This window comes from Chamaea fasciata, unplaced genomic scaffold (assembly GCF_029207755.1).
Source record: "Chamaea fasciata isolate MVZ Bird 193981 ecotype frontalis unplaced genomic scaffold, bChaFas1.0.hap1 SCAF_1, whole genome shotgun sequence".
Classification (NCBI taxonomy): domain Eukaryota; kingdom Metazoa; phylum Chordata; class Aves; order Passeriformes; family Sylviidae; genus Chamaea; species Chamaea fasciata.
In genome coordinates, this window is record NW_027094086.1 from 24,693,242 (window position 1) to 24,714,577 (window position 21,336).

General features: G+C 37.6%; 1 protein-coding gene across 4 annotated transcripts in view; it reads left to right on the top strand.

The window, feature by feature from the left end:
- The window catches only part of TRIQK (triple QxxK/R motif containing), a 61,024-nt gene that overhangs the window by 33,268 nt on the left and 6,420 nt on the right, over positions 1 to 21,336 (top strand). For all 4 annotated transcript variants that reach the window (XM_066178860.1, XM_066178870.1, XM_066178886.1 and 1 more), the window contains one exon: positions 12,539 to 12,624. In XM_066178860.1, the coding sequence (XP_066034957.1) occupies positions 12,539 to 12,624 (86 nt within the window). The remainder of the gene's footprint in view (positions 1 to 12,538; positions 12,625 to 21,336) is intronic.

Here is a 21,336-nt window from a genome sequence, read left to right on the forward strand (position 1 = left end):
AGGCATGCTAAAATTATGAGGGAGTTGGAGAGATTATTCCTCACAAGTAATTTTAGGATCCCAAGGGATAATGATGATGTGTACAAGAGATGTTCCCTTCTTGGCTAATTCCATTAAAAGCTTCTGATTCCTGCATTGCTGGAGTGAGACTCCAAAAATCTGCTTTTCTATCTTACATAATCACTTTCACAGTATCCTGTAACATCCACCTCTGCTACGACTGTCAGAGCATTGACTTCTGGAGTGACAGTGATATGTAGGTCTGACGAAGCATCCTTTTCAGTGTGCTTCACTGAAGTGAGAATTGCAAATACTGTCAGTATGACTGGAAACCTTTTACTTAGGCAGAATTAATAAATTACAACTTGTATTTTGGGATGGCCTTGTCATATACAGCTGGTCCAGAATGATATGACTTACTAGTAAGAAATTACTGCATCTTGGCAGACAGCATTCTATTTATTTTCAATTCTGAGAAAAGCATTATCCACTGGATGAGACGCTGGATCAGAAGTTAAGGCATTTAGGATCACATTTGTTCCATTCTTATGGTACCTGACTTCTTGCAGGTCTCCTCACTCAGATATTTTCTTCTTTTCACTTTCCAAGCGTGGTTGTGACTTACTCATAGGATATCCCCCTCAGCTCTTGCAGGTCTTCTGCTCCTAGGTGAACATGAATCCTGTACTTGTACTAAATCCATAAATTGAGTCTGTTCCCCACAAGTTCTAGCTCCAGTCCTGGCTTTGTTTGGTTCAGAGCTAGGAAGCTTTTCTTTAGCAAGTTGTGACCAGTGGTGAATTAACGTAGAGTTGGCAGCAGTCTCAGTTTAACATTAAAAGGAGTTTCTGCTCAACAAAGCAGGTGTCACAGAGAAATGACCTAGCTTCTCCTGAGCTGGGCTGTCTCTGGTGCTCTGTCCCTGGTTCATCGTGCAACTTTGTTGACCTTTGTTTACTGCAACACTTTGTTTTTCATAAAATCAGCTACATGCTTTAATACTGTTCAAGTAGTGCCATCCTGTTGTGTGTGAGAGCAGAAATCTGAAGCTGATAGAAACAGCTGTGATGTGGTATTTGTGGTGAAAGTCGTGTGTCATGTTTCATTTGGCCTTATCAGCTCAGGTTTTCTGTGCCACCTCCAAGGCCTCTCTGTTCCTGTTGGGGAAAAAGAAGGGGTAGGGGATAGATGGTGTCATTACCTTCCTAGATTAGTTGTCACCATCCCTTCTTTAAGCAAAGCCCCCCAGCAGAAAGGTTGGAGATGTATTGTTGGGGATGTCTGTGGATCCTTGGAAGGTACTTGAGGAGGAGCATTAGACATGGGAGAAGGGATGACTCCAGATTCCTATGCTGCCACAGTCCCACTGTATCATGCCCCAGGGCCTGGCCCCAGTCACCTAATAAGGTTGGACATGTCAGGTAGTGTGATCTCTCTACAGCAGAGAGACATCCTCCTCTCCTGAAACACCAGTGAGTCTTTTATCCAAAAGGTTTAATAGTGTTGCTACGGTACTTGGTGATAAGATACTTATTCAAGCAACTATTTTTGGGAATGAGTTACTAGTGTTGTCTGGCAGTAGCATGATACATACCAGAGTAATTAGGAATAAATTTAAAATAAATTTAAAATTACTGATATCGAAGACATTTTTCAGGCGGTGGTTGGTTTGGTCCTGCTTAATGCCAGAGATGTGGGCTGCAAGAATTTTTTGTTAGTTCAGTTGGGCTAGGGCTGCTGAAGAGTTTTTCTTCAGTGGGGGTAGAAGGAAGGTGGCATCCTTTTGACCAGGATCCTTTTGATGCTGGTGCTACAATTATATACATGTATGTTGAATTTTTTCCTAAAAACATAACATAATCTGACTTCTCCCATGTTTTTAGTTGCTCCTGTTCTGTTTGAGGGCAAAAAACACTAATTAATATAAGACAATGAGAGAAATTTCTCGCTCTGTAGTTGCAGAGATAAGAAGAGCAGAGAAGATCTTTTATGGAACTTCTGTTACATGGATATACTTGATTTTGGGCAGTTGAATAGGATGACCTGGGTATCAGTCTCTATATTTTCCTTTGTTGTCTCTAAGTGCTCTCAACTGTCAGTAGTGTTTTCCAACCTTCCTGCCTAAGCACAGGCCAGTGTTTATGGGAGCTAACCTCTGGTAATGATAAAGCCAACATCACGGTAACAAGCAGATAGATGGAACATACAGTATTAATAAATTATTGAATGCGGCTTTCTTATCCTTCACAGTAAGCTCTCCAGGATAGGGACGGTTTCTTGTAAGGATCCACAGTCCAACAAGGAGATCAGCAACAGCCAATGTGTTTTGTGAAATCATTCAGTTTTCTTCTCGGATAGAGTAGCAAACTTAGCATTGCTGGGGAAGAGGAAGAGGTGCCATTTACCTTGACCTTGTCAATGTATTCTGGTAAACAAACTGGAGGTATATGAATATGAAGCTACTGCAAGATGGGTACCAAACTGATATGAAAGGTGTTCTCAGTAGTTCCTAATGGATCCACAGTGGCCTGGACCCAGTATTTTAATTGCCTATGGGATGATGAATTTAGTCTTCAAATTATACCAGTATGAGAGGCAAACTCAAACTAAATTTGAGAAATCAGTGAAATGGCTTGGAAAACTAGAATATAATGCAACAGAAAAAGGGCAGGTTTTTTAACTGTGGCCTAAATATTCAACCTACAAACTGAGTAAGCATAAGAAATGCTTACGCAACAATCTTGGAGAAAGGGTTTGTAACAATGAGTAGAATCACAGGCAGGCTGTGAATGTGTAAGTGGAGTATGTACAAAAAAGATATGAAAAAGATCTGTTTCCACTTTTGGGGGGGATATATCACATTTCCTCTATTTGCAGCGAACCGTTAATAAAATCAGGGTAAGCCAAATTGCTGCTGTGTGCAGCCTGAATCAGAGGCAGAAAGACTCATTGTGTTCTGTGTGTCTCTCTTACCACACCTTATGCTGCCTTTTTTACACCTCTTATCATCAAAGAAATAGTATGATAGTTTGTGTTGCCCAAAAATCGTCTCATCAAATGTTTGATAAAAATATGGCTTTTAATTGCATTGATAGTGAATACTTCACAGAATCATAGAATGGTTTGTGTTGGAAGGGGCCTCATCTTGTTCCATCCCCTGCCGTGGGCAGAGACACCGCTCACCAGACGAGGTTACTCAGTGCTCCATCCAGTGTGAGCTTAAACAATTCCAGGGATGGGGCATCTGCAGCCTCTCTGGCAAACCTCTTCGAGCTCCTCACCAACCTCACAGTAGAGAATTTTTTTTTCTAATATCTAATATAAACCTACTCTCTTTCAATTTGAGGCCATTCTCTCTTGACCTGTTACTACATGCTCTTCTAAATTGTTGCTGCAGTAGTAGTTTTGGTTTGCTTTTTTAGTTTTCTGAATTTATACTAAAATATGGTTGTTTACATGAAAGTGTAACTGTGAGCAGTTGTTCCATAGCAAAGTACTACAAATGTACTCAAAACAACATGTACAAAGTAATGTATGTATATATATATTATGTAGGTGGAGAAGAAAGAAGTGAAATACTCACCCAGTGGTCTTTTTCAAATTTATTGTGTTAATTTATTTTTAAGAAATGTATTTAATGTTTTCATAGTTGTCTGTTTTAGTAGGAAATGAGGTTGTTGGAAAAGTTACTTGAAGAGCTGCCATTGTGTGTGTGGAAGCTCCTTTTACATGGAGCCAGTACTTTCTAATGGCTGTAGCCATGCACCTGTTGTACTTCAGCACAGGATTGCAACAGATAGTTTAGCACTGAAAGGCATGTAAATGGACTGCCTATCAAGTAGTAGTAGTAAGCATTAATATTTTTGTGCTATTTTTCAGATCTTTCATTATAGTCTTGCAGTTATTTGAGTATTACAATTCTACAGGTATTGAAAACAAATTGCATGAATTATTAGCTGATGTAAAGTGTTGTTTTTATTTGTTGTTCTCTATATTATTGATAATTGGTTTCCTAAATTTGTTTTCTTAAATGCTTGTATAGATTTTTAAAATATTCCTTAAGTATCAGAAAAGGTGCTTATTTTAATATGTTCTTAATTACTTGTTACAATCAAAGTATGTCTAATACAAATTTTAAATGGAAACCATTTTTTAAATGAAATGCTGCTTTTCATAGCAACTCACAGAAAATTTGAGGGATTTTCTTCTTCCAGTCAGAATATTATATTTAACAAATATTACCAGACTTCTGATTTGGAATCAGGGAAAGATAGCAATAATTAAATGGGTATATTTTGGTGTACTTAAGAACGCATTATATTTTGGGGTTTTTAAATCTTGCATGCAGCATAAAATGAAGTTATTCATTTTAATGCGTCCTTCTTGTTGGCTTAAAGCTGAAATATAGTTGCTTGAAAATTAATTTACCCCTCATGAATGACTGGTTGGATTATCTTTGTAGCATTAAATGTCAGCCCTGAGCTCAGAGCACATTGTGTCTACAGTAAAAAGTTGTCCCTGAGCACTTAATGTTGTGTTAAATGATGATGTGTCCTTTGCAAATGTATTATTAGTGTCAAGCCGATCCGTCTCTCAAGATTGAAAAATGGTCAGTGATTTGAGCTACCATTAAACCTGAATAAAATAGAGAGGCCGTGGGGGGTTTTTCATGCCTTTTCTGAGTACAGGAAAGGTAGTGTAGGTATAAGACATATAAAAATCTCCCAGTTAACCTAAGACTCCAAAACCTCCCTTTGGTAGCACAGCAATTAAAAATAAGAAAATCTCACTTCTGCTTCTCAGGAAAAGAATGATCATTGAATTTATCTGTGTGACACTAATGACACAAAATACAATAATAAATACTTGAGAGCTTGGTCTTGTTTCCATAGATGTGAGGTAGGGCTGTGTTGCCAATTCTCAGACATAGGTTATAAAACTGTTACTGCTGTGTGGTTTGCCAACTGATTTTTACTGAAGTTAGGCCTGAAATTCCTATGGAATTTTGTTTTTCTGAGGTTCCTCAACATTCTAAATAAATAGTTATTTTCAGAATGAAGCCGGCTTGTTGAAGATTCGTTCTGTGAGAGTAGAGCTTCACAGAGTTTCACTGGGTTGAAGTTATGTTATTCAGTCAATATACAACGATGGCTTTAAAATCTCTCAAAGATCAAAAAATTAAATACTTGTTCGTGCAATTTAGGAGGCAGGTGTGTAGGTATTTCTATGCTTTTCTATGGTGTTACAAAGCGCTTTACAAAACGCTTCTTTTTCCATGTCAGACACCTAACTTGTTGGCATTTAGAAAGGCACCTAATGAAAAGTTGTACTACTACGTAAGAGATGATAGAGCTCAGTTTTGGATTCCCAAGGCATGTAAGAAAATAAATGCTTGTATTTTTTCCTACTAAAAACCAAACTACTCTAAAGTTAGGGAATTGGTGGTAGTGCAGACTGATTTGAACCTTTTAGTCCATTGCCTTGCTGTTTACAGACCCTTCTGGATTCCTTTGGTGCACTTCAGTTCCATTGCTATGCTGACATTAAAGTACTTCAGGCAATGTGATTTTATAACTAAATTCTCTCTCAGCTGTCAACCATTTAGCTGGTTCCACGGAATTGGTTCCCTGATAGTTGAAAAAGGCAAGTGCAATGCACGTGCACAAGAAAACAGGGAGAACATGGACATACTAGTGTGAGTCCAGTGAAGGGTCAGGATGTCCATCTAGAGCATAGGATGTAGAAGAAGAGGCTGAGAGAGCTGTCTTTTCAACTTTAAGAAGAGAAAGCTCAGCTGAGATGTTACTGCTGTCTACAAATACTTAGTAGGAGGCGACAGGCAGGGTGAAGCCTAACTTTTCTCAAAAATGCATGATGGTAGGACAAAAGGCAAGTTAGAACATGAAAATTCTCAGTAGGTGGGTGAAAAATAGTTTTACCAGAGGGATGGCCAAATGTTGGGAAGAGTTTCTTAGGGCTGTTGTGGAATCTCTACCTTTGGAAATACTAAAAACTCAACTGGATAAGCTCAGCTACACTTGCTTCCAGAGTCGCTGGAGCTAACTTTCAGGTTGAATGCATTTTAAAAATTGTCTCTGTTCTGAGCAGAGGAATAGATCATATGACCCCCAGGAATGTCTTCTAACCTAACCTATCCCCTGAGACTGTAGCTGAAAGCAGGACCATAGCTGGTGCATGGGAGCAGTTCCAGAGAAGCTGTGAGCTAACTGTGGTACAGAGCACAGTGATTCTGTAGCACAGGCATAACTAACTGGCTTGGGAACCACCATATCATAGCTGAACAGGGATGGAATTCAGGCTGTGGTTTTCAATGCAATTTACAGTCCCTTCGTGCCTCTGTGATTTTCTCTTTGTAGTATTAGTAATACCCAAGGAAATTACTTCAGAGGTAATTTGGCCACGTCTGTAAATGTCTTGAATCAAGATAAAGTCATGTAGGAACTGGTTCTTCTCCATTTGTCCCTTAGAGCTATTTCCTTGGTTCATATTTAATCTGTTTAAACTTAGAGTTGAAGCCAACCCACCTGACTTGGGTTCTGAACATCTCTAGTTGTTTTTGACAGTAAAACAGGCAGTACCAGGGAGCTCTTCAGGCTGTGCTAGGCTGCTGTCACTCACTCTTTGGAGAAGTCTCTCTATGGGGTCTAAAGAGAGACACAAACTTATCACCTAAAGCAATCACCTGTAACCAGGTGTAATGGGTGTGACCTTCTGTGTCTTGCCTATAAGGAAGTTGTGGAGAATGGCGTGACTGAACCTTCCTCTATCTTTGGCCTTTGTCCCCGCTAATGAGATCTATTTCTCCCTTACCTGTTGCTGCAGGGAAAAGGACAGGATGCTTCAAGTCAGACTGTGGAGAACCTGAAAAGACCAGAAGTCTGTTTTCTTGTTCTGTATGTTCTGTGGAGTTTTGTGGAGGGTTTCTGGAACCTTCACTAATTCATATCAATAATCATAATAAACCAACTGATTTCAGCTTAACTAGGTGTGTGATTTCGCACTTGCAAGTTCGTCAGTCAATCTTGCCACAATCTGTCTCTAGTTTTATTTTAGTATGGTTTTCAGTATCAGTTACAGTAAGGTACTTTGGTTAAACTACTACTGGTAATTGAAATTTACCCTCTAGTTGTAGTTTTATTGATCCTTAAGCAGTACTTTAACATATGAAATGGATTGCTAATGCATGGAAAATGTCTTACTAATGTTTTGAATATGACTGTAATACCAGCACAGAAAGATTCAGGATGGCAGTTTGTTGGTTGTTACGAATTATACTGAAAGTGTTGAAAGGAATTTTAAATCTGTAGCATTGATTAAAAAATTTAACTATCTGTCAGGTTTTTTTGGCATGCTGTAAATAACTCATCTTCAAATTATTTGTCTGAGTAATTAAATTTAGATTGCACATTTCTCATTTAAAATATTTTGACTCTTATCTATTTGGTTTTCCATTGTGGCTTAATTGGTGTGGTCTGTATAAACGGACAATAAATTTATATACCTTTGTTATAAAGATCAGTCAGTGAATAGAACTTGGTATTCATCCCAGACAGAATTATGATTGAATGTATTTGCAAGATTAAAGCACTGAATTTACTTCTTTCTAATTAAAGTCAATTAAAGATTTGCAGACACAAATAAAAGACAATGAATTGAGGAATAAGTGTAGAAGCAAGTCCATTTGCAGGTGAAAAGAAGTGCCTTTGAAGCAGAACCAGCTGTATTTTCATTGAAAGAATAACAGTTTAGGAAGCTTTTCTGCATGTGCTTGCTTGATAGCATAATGTACTCATAAGCAGCTTACGCAGTACAGTATTCAGAAAATAGCAGTGCATTAATTTTTAAAGTAGCAAATGCAGGCGAAGAGCAATGCTGCCACATGATGATAATGAAGGTGGATATTGTAAAGTCTGCTGAGAGAAAAGAAAGCAGGGAGCTCCTGAAATGTGAACATTTATAAAACAATAACTAGATATTCATATGATAATAAGCTTGGACAGCAGCATCAACAAAGACCAAAGATGCAGTCCTGTTTCTGCTTAAGCCTGATGAATTGAAAAGCAGAGAGGCAGTCTTTAGTCTCTTATTCAATTCCAGTAATGAGCTATTGTTAGAATGAAAGAGTAAATATCTGGAAGGGTTGGAAATACAATTTTTTTTTCTCCTGAAGTTATTCTGTAGGTTTTTTCAGGTTGTGTCTTAAACAGAAGTGTCTTTAAACAGAATCCTAAATGTAGTCAGTTTTCTGAAATACAGTGCTCAACATTCTGCATTCTCAGTTACATGTATACAGGAGCTTGGTATGTATGCAGAAGTACAGTGTTTTGCATACTACCAGGCAATGCCACAGTATTTCTGTAGACTAAAAAAAATTAACCCATAACCTAAATGAACTTGCCCAGCTTATACATATTATTTAGTTACTTTGGATTTATCATCATGTCATTGGAAGTTTAATTAAAAAGAAAATATATAAGATCAGGTCATCTCTAATATGTTATTGAAATAATTGAATAGATGTTTGGGATCTCAATTTCCTTTATAAGCAGTTAAATTAAAAAAGAAAAATCTTGAAAAATCCATAGATTTTTATTCCTAGTTGCATGAAGAGAAACAAACTCACTTTGCATATTGTATGAATCCCTCATGTCCCCTCTGAAGAAGACACCCTTTGTCATTTTTCTCAGTATAGCTGTTTTAGTAGCTAAAAAGCTCCCTTATCTTCACCCTTTTCTAATCCTACAGCTAGTAAAATAGTCTTCATTTCTACCTGGGGAAAGTTTTCCAGACAGGATCTATAAACGTGGCACAGCTCAGTTCAGGTGCTACTGAGGTCACTTTGCCACCAAAGGAGAGAAAAAGAAGGATGGAAGGAAGGGACGAGGTGCAAGGTTAGCTCTGTAGAGTTTCTGAAAGGCAAAGGCTACTTCAAGCACTGAATGGGAAGATGGATGGTCTTTGGAGGGACTGTCAGGAAGCAGGACAAGCAGAGAGCTGTAGTCAGTAAAAATAGTTGCCTGATCATGGAGTACTTCTTTTGCCTTAAAAATGGAAAGGAAGTGAAGGACCTGAAAAAGAAGTGGCGCATTTGTTTAAAAAAATAAATGGGGGTACTTATTAAAAAAAGGTAGCTGGCACTAGAGTTTAGAGTTTGAGAGATGACAAATTGGTAACAATAATGATTAGTGAAAGAGGTAAGAATTTTGTTCTAAGTAATAAGAAAAGTAAGATTTGAGCTGGAAATCTTCCAGTTGTATCTTTTTGGCTTCTTCTTGCCTTCATATATTCCATCAGAAAAACTTGGTGTCTCAGGCATTGGATGAGGCAGACAAGTGGGGCTTTGTCTGATGAGTCTGTCTCAACTGGCTGTGGTGATCGCTTCCTGAGAAAAAGAAATAGCTTGAACTGATGACTGTGACAGATAAATGCACGAGACCGCTTGCAGGGGGAGATAAAACTAGAAGACATTGAGAGTGTGAATATACTTATCCCAACTGGTTGAATTTGCTAGCCCAAAAGAAGGGAGGCTGTAGGAAGCCTGTATTACTTTTTTCTGCTTGTTTTCCAGGTGGTTATGATCAGTATTCACATGGCAGGAGCTTTGCATTTCATTGTTCTTTATAGTCCTGTACAGCAGATGTCTTTCCCAAGGCCTCAGAAAGTTCACATGTTTTAAGAGTCTTTTAGTACAATTGCTGAATCTGGTTTTCATTACAAAGAAGTCCACAGATGCCCTTTTTAAACTTTTGCACTTGGTGGACTCAGACTGTTCCCTACCGTATTTTTTTCCTTTTGGCTATTACATTTAGCAAGGAGAGTGGTAAATTAATGGCAGGTCCATGGATTTGGAGAACTACCAGCTCTAAAATCACCACTAAAATAGCCTGTTTGTTATAGGAGGGTTAGTTGTTCATATCAGACTTAATATAAATCTGGAAGTATTCTCTAGATAAGTAGAATCCAGTGTTAGGTATAGCAGTAATACTGGAATAAAGAGTAGCAAGGTTCCAGAAACCAAGGAAAAGAGCACCAATAAGCTCTCAGTTGGATAAACGTGGTTCTGCCCATACATGTATTTCACAGACTGAGTCTTCTATGCAGTATTTGCCCCTGCTCATGTCACCTTCACACTTGAGCTGTGGAGGAGGGAGAATGGGCAGTGGGAGGAAAGGGAGGTGGGTTTTACTAGCTGACTTGTGTCCCTTTCCTAATGCACCTTACCAGGCTTTCTAGTTTTCATTATCTAATGCTGTTGTGTCACTGGAAGGGAAATCTCTGACTGTCTGTGTTTCATTTACTCCTGATAGAAGAGCAGCAAACCTGAATTATGAGAACGGAGATTGAATTTAGCGCTTGTCAGTTATAAAGTTCTAAACAAAGATATTTTACTTGCTTAAAACATTTCAGATGGATACATTTCTATAGTTTGTTCACAAGTAAGTAAGAACAGCTGCATCACTTACGAAAGTTGGCTCCCAACAAACAAACAAAAAAATTCAAGGCTGGGGTGTGTCTACGCCAAATTTCAGCCTGGAGTGTGTTTTTATGGGTAATAAACTCCTGCCATTTGTAATGGAAATTCTGAAAGATCTTTTAACTATTTCGCGGCACAAGTATGAGTGTGAGACTTTAGGGAGAAGAAACACTTTCTCTCTCTGGCTGGCTTCATCTCATGACTTAGCCATTTTTGTGGTTTCTGCAGGTCTTTCCCCAGCTGTTCTAGAAAATTACTGTACTCCTGTTGCATCCTGTTATCGGATATTACTGACTTTTGAAAAATAATGCTGCAGTGGTCCTATTCCGCTAATAAGATGTATTGTTTGGATGAATATATTGGAGCATCTGACATAAATCATATTTCTGTCGTCCTTTCTTCCCTCTATCTTTTGAGTTTCCTTGGATATATGCTGCCTTTTTTATTCCTAATACCTATGGCTTCAGTTATTTTTCCATTTGTTATTGGGTATTTTTAAGTTATTTCATGTCTTTTATGAATAATATCTGACCAAAGAATAGTAAAAGAATAGTATAGAGACCTTCACAATGTATAATCCATATATAATCCATAGGACTGAGGAGAGATTATATAATGAAAGCAAATTTGTAATGTGAGTTCAGCATTCATGGTATGCTACACAGATGATCTCTATATTGAGTATGAGTGGGGTGATAGAAGGAGTAGACAAAGTCAGAAGTGTGTTTCCATGAATCCTATGTATCACTGGAAGAAGATATTCACATTTCAGAATTTCATTACTATACTATAATATCCCAGTTTTCAAGGTAGTCATAAAATGAGAAGTTTGCATTATTGATTATGAATGTAAAATCACATCTGCTTGGACAAATGGGATTTTTGTATACAGAACCATTGGACAAAGTTTTAGAGGAAAGTTTTAAACTATTTGACTGTAACAGTAATGAAAGCTAAAGTACAAATAGGTAGACTTAGTGATTTGAAAAAGGCCAGACACTGCTTTAAGTATTATATTTTAGCATTGGAATTAGGCATAAAGAACAAAAACGATACGTACGCATTAGGAGGGAAGAAATGAAAAGGACCTTTTAAAAAAGCCAGAGCAGTTGTACTGAGGCTCTGTCCCTCCGAGCAGTTTCTTCACAGATTCCTCTTTTTCTCCTCCTTTTGTGGCTGTATCTGTACCTTGATTTCTGTTAACTTGAAGAAGCTATGATTAATAGTTCATAATACAACACTAACAGGCCTTTCAGACAGCAGAAATATCCCTGAGAGATATCAAGTGTTTTATGCTTCATTATTAAGTTGAGATGAATGATTTATACCATTTCTGCCATTTCTGAATACTTATGTGTCCTCCTCTGAACTCAGTTCATATGGACTTAAAGTGATGAAGCCCTGGGCTGCACACTTTGTGGCTGCAAGAGATAGTCCCTTTAACTTGTAGAAAGTTCATGTAGAGGGTTTTGTGTAATGTGTTTCTACAAGCAGATGGTGTCAAGCAGTGGTTTTATTAGCATTTACTTAGACTGATCTCCATACCTCTTGAGTTCTGATACCTGCAAATAATGTTCCAGTTCAGAATTATGAACCTTTACATTCACCAGAATGTCTTGTATTGTGCATTTATATGTGCATTAGAGATGACTAACCAAGAAAAATTTAAATGAAAATTTTTGTTTTGATTTCAGTAAGAGGGAAAAACATAATCTACCTTAAATCTACTTATTTGCTGGCTGATTCCTATGGAGCAATTTATTAAATATTGTTCTGATGGATATCTATCCATACGTGTATTTTGATGTCACTCTGGAGTAACAGGTTCTACATTGATTTGTCAGATCTTGTTTCTGTCACTGTCCGTGTTAAGCATGGTTGTTCCTCAGTTTGAATCCCTATGTTGCGGAGTAGCTGTTGTTTAAAATGCTGGACTGTGGGGTGTTTTAAATATGTTAAATCTGACTTTTGAACTGAAATAAATGCTCACGTTCTTTACATTATTTTTGCCTCATTTTCATTAAATATGCTTTTTTACTCTAGGGAAACAAGATTATAAGAAAACCAGGCCTATGTTAAGAGCTACAAGATTGAAAGCAGAGGCCAAGAAAACTGCACTAGGTGTAAAGGTAGAGACCTCTTTGATAGCACAAACCACCTTTGTGTTTGTTTGTTTTCCCCATAGATGTACTGTGTGAATATTGATTTCTGAGAGATATTGTTTATGACACTTCAAAATCTAAGTTGAAACTAAAATATTTATGATGAACTTCTTTTACTTAAGCCTAAAATGACTTGAATATTTGAAGTGCTCTTAAGAGTTTACGTAGTCTATGTCCTTGTTATGATGTATGCTTACTTTAGGGTTTAAAGTACTGTGTGCTTAGAAAACTGATGGTTTTAGGGAGCCTGTCTACACATAGAACAATTTTTTTAACCATTTCATATAGTTAGACAAATTACAATAAACATCTCCCATGTTTGTCTTCCCATCCTACTCCAGTAGAAATTTAAAGACTGGGTTTGTTAAGTATTGTTAATTCTCAGCATTATTGTCTCAGTCTGCATCCTTGTGTACTGCCTCTGACTTGGAAAAGGAAGGCTTAACTAACAGCAAAACATATGGAAAGGTACTAAACTTTATTTTGAAAATCTTCCCTTTTCAGGCAGGTATGAAGTATAACAATTACTTTTGATCACAGCTGTGAATATGAGCAAGGAGAACAATTAGATGTATTTTCTGTTATCTGCTACCCAGTGTGCCATCAAAACGGGATCTATTTGAACACACATTATTCATGTTGCTTACAGTATTTTTTCCTCAAACTTATTTTTTTAATCTAACTGGTACACTATTAACTTAACAGTGAGTAAAACCTGAGGAAAATAAAAAAGTCCATCCATTACCTGGGTATTCTAGTAAAAGATACTTCAGAAATGTTAAAAGGAGAAAATTTTCTTGTTTCTGGCAGATGAGAAATCAATTTTTTCAAGTTATAGCTTATAGCAAATGCCAAGGTATTACTACCAAGCTGTAACAGCTGTTAGGCTGCTAGATGATGTATTTGGTTGTCTTCCAGAATTTGCTATTATAATCACGAAACAGTGCTTTCTTTTTGCTCCTGATTGCTGATCTCGATCAAGCATTACCATGCGATGCAGTATGTTTTCACAACATAATCTCCTCAGTTAGTGCTGTGTGTCAGGTTTTAATGAGAAAAAGTAGATTGCATTTTTTGTTTAAAGGATAGATTATTAACCTTTTGAGTTCCTTTTCCTTCCTTTCTTATTACATTTCCCTTTTTCTTTTCATTTTTCTTTCAATGACGTGACCTTTTAAAAGTGATGTTCTACTTGGAGACTTAGTGTACAGCCTAATTCTTTTAAAATATACACGTTTTTTGCATGTCTTTCACAAGTGAGAAGAGTATGAGATTTGGTGTATCAAAACCTGTTTCATTTCCTTATTTTCTTAACTCTTTCCTAAAAAATGTGGGTGAATGGGAAAGTATATGCATAATTGTATATGTAATGAGGAATTGAGTATTAGTAAATAAAGGATTTTTGCCATTAGGTGTGCATGTGCTCTCCAGGTCTTGAGTGGGTGTGTTTCTGGGGTTCTGCTAGTTGCACTGGGTGTTGTCTCAGGTTTACAATTCTGCTTCTGCCTTTAAAAAAAATTCTTTAAAATATTTTCTTCCTGCTGTAATACTTTTTTTGTGTTTCTGGACCTTAAAAAAAAAGTCTACATCATCCCCAAATAGATCACAGTAATTTGTTTTACTTCCAAATTGCTGAGAAAAGCTGACAGAGCTGAAGCAAAAAGGAAGGTAAGTTGGGCACCTTTCCCTTTGGGGATTTGCTTGTAGGGGCAGGAAGGTAGGGCTTTTGATTACATCCTTCTTCACTGAGCCTGCTTAATGCCAACAACCTCAGGCTTACTAAATGTTACAATACTTCTCCAAAACATGGGCAATTTCTGTAGAGTAAACTCTGCACTTCTGCTGACAGACCCTGCAGTGCTCTGCATGGAAGTGAGGTATATTTAATGCCTTGGGGTAAAGGTGGACCTCTTCCCACCTTGCAGTGACAGCTCTTCACCTTGCTCAATCCCTCCAGCAGCAGAACTTCACCATGGGCAGTAGATGCTTCTGGAGTGTCTGCAGGGAAATATCCTCCTTAGCCCTGGAGAGGCTGCTTAGTTATGAAGCCCCATAACCTATACCTCTCTCTCAAGCATGGCTTGTTCTGCTCAGCCCAGTGTTAAGATCTTCCCGCTGTCCAAGTGCCATTTTTTTATATCCATCCTCCACACCGATCCTAAATACTCCTCTCTAGTTTTCTGGATCATTTTTGAAATAATTCTTGACAACTTACGTTTGGTATGACAACAACTGGCAGGACAGAAGAGAACACAATTTGTTCTTCAGATCCCTTCACCAGTTATCCCAAGGCCCTGAGGTCCTGCTTAGTCATCCTTAGTCTTGCTGGGACTTTGTATGTGTCCACCTGGAAAACGAGTGGGCAGTAGTCAGTGGGCCATGCCAAGATGGGAAGTTTCTTGGTGATTTCCCCAAGGCTCACACACCTCCCTATAGGCTGAGTCAATTTGGCATATTGGGCCCTCCATTCCTCTCAAAAGGGAGTCACCAATGACTTCTACCCTTCTTTTTTCCTTAATTGAGGAGGTTTTGATGTGGGGGTTAGGTTGCCCTGCCCTAGGAAACCCCTCCAGCCTGGATGGATCTTCATCTACATTCACATCTCCCTGGTCCTCAGATTCCAGGACTTCTTAACTGTTGTTTAAGGGTACCTGGAGAGGTGAGGTAGGTCAGGAGGGAATTCACCTGCCACTGCAAGCAGAAACCCATTTCCACTCCCCACTGTCTCTTAAGAGCTCCTCCTTTTCCCTGGGATGAGTAAAAAAAAAGCAACAAGATTCACCTTCCAAAGGTGGGTATTTTAATCATTTTTTTATTATGTAATTCTAATTCTGTGCTGTAGCAGTTGATTAATTTCTATCTGTGTTGAGAGAAAAAAAAAAGTGATGTAACTAAAATGCAATGTGATAATTAGGCACTTTAAATAGAAATGTCCAAAATTCTTGTAAGTCTTTGAGAGGAAACCAGACACATACATGTATTAGGAATGTATTTATTTGTTTATATTTGTATCTATTCAGTACATGATGCAGTACGCAGCATTTCAAAATAAATTAACCTTTTATTATAAAAAGCTAAGTTGAAGCTAATAAAAATATTGTACAGGAAGGATAAATGTGAAAGTGTAAACTCTGTGGGAAAGGGGAATATGTTTGTAGTTCTGTGAAATACCTACACAAAAAAAGCAAACACAATAAGCACCATACAGCCACTTAAAGCAATAGGCTTTTTTATACCATTGATAACTCTAGGGTTGTTTTGCATTAGTGTCCTGAAGAACTTAAATGCCTGGCTGTAAACTAAGACTTAGTGTAGTATTTAGAGCAGAAAAACAGAGGACTAGAAAATAGCAAAGGGATTTTAGTCCCTAATTTCTACAAGGATAATGAAATTCAACTGTTGTGTATTTCACCATGAGAGCTGACAACATTAGCTTAAAAAAAGGCCCTGTAAATGACATAAAACTTTTCAGAACCAATCCCCTGGAGATTCTTCACATTTCATCGCTGGCATACTAATTAGCTTGTCTTGTCAAACTTTGATTGCCTTGTCATTTTAATGCAAGGTTTAAAGTAACAAAGTTACTTTCAGTCACTGGCATTTAGTACTTTTTAATTTCCCCAATGAGGGATTTTTATCTGTGTTGATAATGTCAGAGAAGCAGCTAAGCACTAATAGCTATCCAAAGTTAGTTCAAGCAGGGTGACCATGCTAGTACTTGGTCTGTGGTGTTTGCTCTTTGAACATGTTTAAAGATTAAATATTGTAGCAGAGCTATTGTACTGGCTCTGTTTGCATATGTGACACTAATGTAGACAGTGCCAAAATACATTGTGTCTCTTCAAAAAGCAGGACCCCTGTCTGGAGAAGCAACTCCCAGTGAAAGTAGCATGGTGTATGTCTCGTGGTGTTTGGATAAGACAAAATTCTTTGTAGCAGTACCAAAAAGGGACCCTCTGAACTTTTTCTGGGTCATTTTGTGGTCCCCCCACATGGGGCTTGTGCCCATCCTTACCAAGAAGAGCAGGAAGGCCCTTCCACCACCAGTGCTGGCTCTGCTCGCAGTGGATGAGGAAAACATGCCAGCAGGAGGGTGACAAGCAGAAAATGGTTTGAGAAGTGTGGAAGCTTGGCCCCCAGATAGCTGGAGCTTGGTATGCAGAGACCAAAAGTTGTGAGAGTTCTTGGGGAGAGATTTTTTTTCACAGACTGCAAGAACAAATCAGTGGTCCATGGGACAAGTGATGAAGTTTTCTCTCTTCTTGAAAGGTAGGCCCAAATCTTAACAGTAGTATTTGCAAAGTATTTGCAAAGATATCATTGACTGCAGAATATCACTCCACAGAGAATTATTAGCAATACAGTGCATAGATTCAACTAAGGAAAAAATGTTTCCTAAACGAAGTGAGAGCTTACTGTCTGTCAGTCTTCTGCTTATCTGCTTAATCTGTTGTGTAGTTAGATACCTCACTATGGAGACTTTATCACATCTGGAACAAGTTAGATAGGAATAGATAACAACACATTCCTAGTGTATTTTAGCAAAGGATATTGTCCAATTTCATGCTGTTCATAATCTGCTAAGTTACTGAACTACATTTGCCAAGATACAGTTTCATAGCTTTGTAGAAATTAAGGCCACAAGAGACTATTAGATCATTTGATCTGCCCTTCTATATGTTACAGATCATAAAATTTCATCCAAATACTTTCTGCAAAGTCCAAGAACTTTGTAGTGGCCAGAATACTGGGTCTTCAACTTATGTGTCTCACAAAATGCAGAGCAGCTTAATGTGCCACCAGTGGATAAAGTGTGATATTCCCAATTATCCCTGTAGTCAGGCTTTGATCTCTGACCTTGAAATGAAACAGAGGGGAAACAACATGTACAGAGGGAAGAACAAAATCAGACCTTTGCCTGACCTGAACACATAAATATCATAATCATTGTGGCTTGAGATGTGAAGAAGATGGACCAAGCAAAATCTCAGGAGGATTTTCTGTACCAGCTTGGAGCAGTAGACCATCTTTCTCAAGCCTTCTTATGTCTCTACTTAGGACCAGTCTGTAGCACTTGAAGGAATAATCAACAGGAAAACCTCAAGTCGTAGAAATAAAATCAATACAATTGGAGGAAAATGTCAACATCAGAAAACTTTTGATGCTATATAAAAAAAGTCTGAGCAGTTAAACATAGAGTCCTATTACTTTTAATAAGTAACTTTTACTTCAGAGGTTCAGATGTAGCACTGACCATGGAAATAATCAGAGTTTTCCTAGGGCCCTGAAGGAGAGGAGCAGATGGGAGAGCTGAGTTTGCTGACTCCTGGCAGTCAGGTCCTTCTCACACAAGCCCAAGTTGAAGTATTCTCTCCAACTGCTAAATAAAAATGTACTTTTTTGAGAGAGATCAGATGATAGAAGACTCAAAAGTATGGGATTCCATGTTTTCCTGAAGAACATTCAGTCATTCTTTCTTCTAGAAAATGGCATCTTAGTTCAAGGCTGAACTTACTAACTGCAGCTGGGCCTTGAAAGTTTCTTGTAAACAGGATAAAAGGACCCCACACTGTGAAATGCTTTACTTAAATACAGGTGTATATAATTATATGCTGTAACCAAACTACCTCTCATTCTTCTCTATGATAAAATAAATACCGGTCATCTCCCTGCTGGAAATCCCTCCACCTTTGTACATCCAGAAATCACACTGAGGGAGTAGCTACCCATGAAATCCAAAGACTTTCTTAGAGTCACAGTTTTTCAAGGCAGAGTACTCCACTTTATAAGTACTGTCTGCATCTTTGCTACCTGTATATATTATTTAGTATTTAGCTGTTTTTTAAATGAATCCTGTTGCTTTGTGACATACAGCCAGGTGTTTTCAATGACTCTCTAATAGTACCTTGTTCTCATTATTTGAGACAACGAGCTTTTTTCCATCTGAAATTTTCACACTAAAAATTTAGAACCTAAAAAGTGTGGCTAAAAGTTTATAAATTACTTTTGTTGACCTCTGTCAGCTGTAGAATGTCCTGCATTAAGGAAATAAATGTTCATTTATAAATATGATTTTATTGAAACTCTAAAACGTGGTAGCAGTGAATATCCACCTAAAGTCTTTGGTTAAAAACTACATCAGATAAAAAGATTGTCATTCCCTATATATTTATTTTTACAGGTATCCTTGGTTAGCATGGTTTTTCTTTCTGTCTCTTCAGAAAGAGCTAGGGAGAGTTTAGCATTTCAAATAGAGCAATTTGTGGTACTCTTTCACTTAGTTCTAAACAGGTTTCAGGTAAAAAAGATGGGACTCTATTTGAAAGACAAATAAAAAAACATGTAAAACCCCCCTGACATTTCCTAGAAGTATGATATTTCTCTATATATGTAGCATATGATGCTGCTGTACACAGTGTCCAGATTTGTGTTATCATAACATTTTTTCCTCATCCCCTCTCCTAATTAATCTTGTTTAGATCCCAGCTCTGCCACTTGCTCCATCAGTGTGAATTTGAGGACATAATCCAAGTATTTTGGCATGAGAGATATAAAACTGACAAAAAATGATAGGAGAATTAAACTACATTATGCTGTAATGGTATGCGTTTCCTTTATGAAAAGTTTCTGGAAAACTTAACCAAACTGAAATCAGTAGGGTTCTACATACGTTATTCTACATGTAAGAGAATAAAATAGAAAATTCTATTCCTTTTTAAAGGCTTCTATGACTGTACTTTGGGATTTGAGAGTAGGAATGTTGTTTCCTGGTGTTCTGTACCATGATATAAAAGAAAAAAAAAGGAGAAAAAACCCTCTGATCATTTCAAGTTTATTTCTATAGGACTTTTTCTCTATTCTTTAATTATTCATGGTGAAATCCTTTGAGTAAATGGATTTTTCAGGGGATGATGGGGATGATCCATAAAGTGCAAGAGAAAGGGAGCTATATATGCCAAGCAGGGAGTATTTTAACATTTCATTTCTATGCATGACTTAAAATACAAATAGCAAACCTGAAAAGTATAAAACAAATTAAAATGACAATATATATCTGTTGTTGCAAATACAGTACAGTGGTGTAGCATCTCATTTGCTATTTACCTTGCAAAATTTATGTTTATAAAAGTTCATAAACTGGATGCAATTCTTCAGAGACTGCATATCCCTAGCTGCAAGCCAGATGTCTTTTGTAAGGCTATTTATTTTAGGTTTTTGTTACTCTGCTTTTTTCAGTAACTCAAAATGAAGGTTCTTGCATAATTTTCAAACCTGGAGTTTTAGTAAGACTTTTCATTCCCAGGAATAATAAATACTGATCCACCCATCCAGTTCCTAATGGCTGTGCAAGGAAAATAGTATTGTTATCACAGTGCTACTCATTGTGAAACTTAGGCAGAGGAATTAAAGAATTTCCTCTGTCAAGCAGTTAATGAGCAACCTGAGAATAAAACTCAAGATTTTCCCAATTCCACTTCCTTTGAAACAAATCTTTAATGCAAAGGTTCCTGAAAAGTTTGCTGCTGCTACCCACAGCATTTCATACAGGAGACTGGGGAGAAGGGAGGGGAAAGATAAACCTATTGTAAAGCAGAAAGCGTGGGAAGTGTGGCATCCAAACAAGGGAAAAACTTTTTAATACTGGAATGAATTTGCTCTCTGTGTCAAGTGTGAACGGTGCCTGCATTGTATGGTTTTGTTGTCCACTCTCCTGAGCAGATGGAGCCTGCAGTTGTATGTCACTTGTTTATTACATCCTCTTAAGATTAGTAGCTGTGTGGCCAGATGGGTCTGGGAGCACAGCTGTGGATACAAGGAAATAAATGAAACCTGTCTGATGCTGCCATGCCCTTTTGTGAGATACTGACGTGTTGCAACTGCAACAAAGCAAAAATCACTTTCCTTTAATATATGAGTGAATTAGATGTACTTTTTTTAAAAATCAGATCATGAAATCAGGAGGATAAAGTTCAGGGGATGGTATAATTCTAAGAGGAAAATGTAGTTGAAATCTGTAGCAAACAGCCTCAGCAAATTTGCAGGTGCAATTTTAATGTGGTAAAACAAATTTAAAGTACATCTCAATCATCCATATAAAATATAAAGCAAAGGTTTCTATGGAATAAAGAATATGCTCCTATAGAACATATGCTAACTAGGCAGTAGTATTTCAAAATTTATTAGATGGCATATGTTGAATTATTGATCCAACATTCTGATAAACTATGTAATACATTCATGTAAATGCAAATTAAATGCTGTTCTATAGAAGAATGCCAGATTATGGGCTAGACTTTAAAAAATGAAATGCACAGTTTTAACTCCTTCATGTCAGTGGACACAATGCTGGTCACAAAGCCACCACCCAGCTTAGAGTTGCTGGGTAGGATTAATCCCACAGTGCACACAAGGGGTACCATCTGCACTCCCTTCTAGTCTAAGAGGAGAAATGGTCATTTTTGGGTAGAATTCACCTGGCCTCTCTTAGAGGACACAATGAATCTTACACCAAAGATGGACAGATTCTGTCCTTGGGCAGTGAATGGTGTCTTGTTGTCTTGGTTCAGTGTAGGCATCTCCTTTCAGTCCCACTGACAGAGCAGGTTTGGTGTGACATCTTCTGTACCAATTCAGATCAGTTGTTATAAAATCACTGAACTTTATTTCTTTCTTACCTGT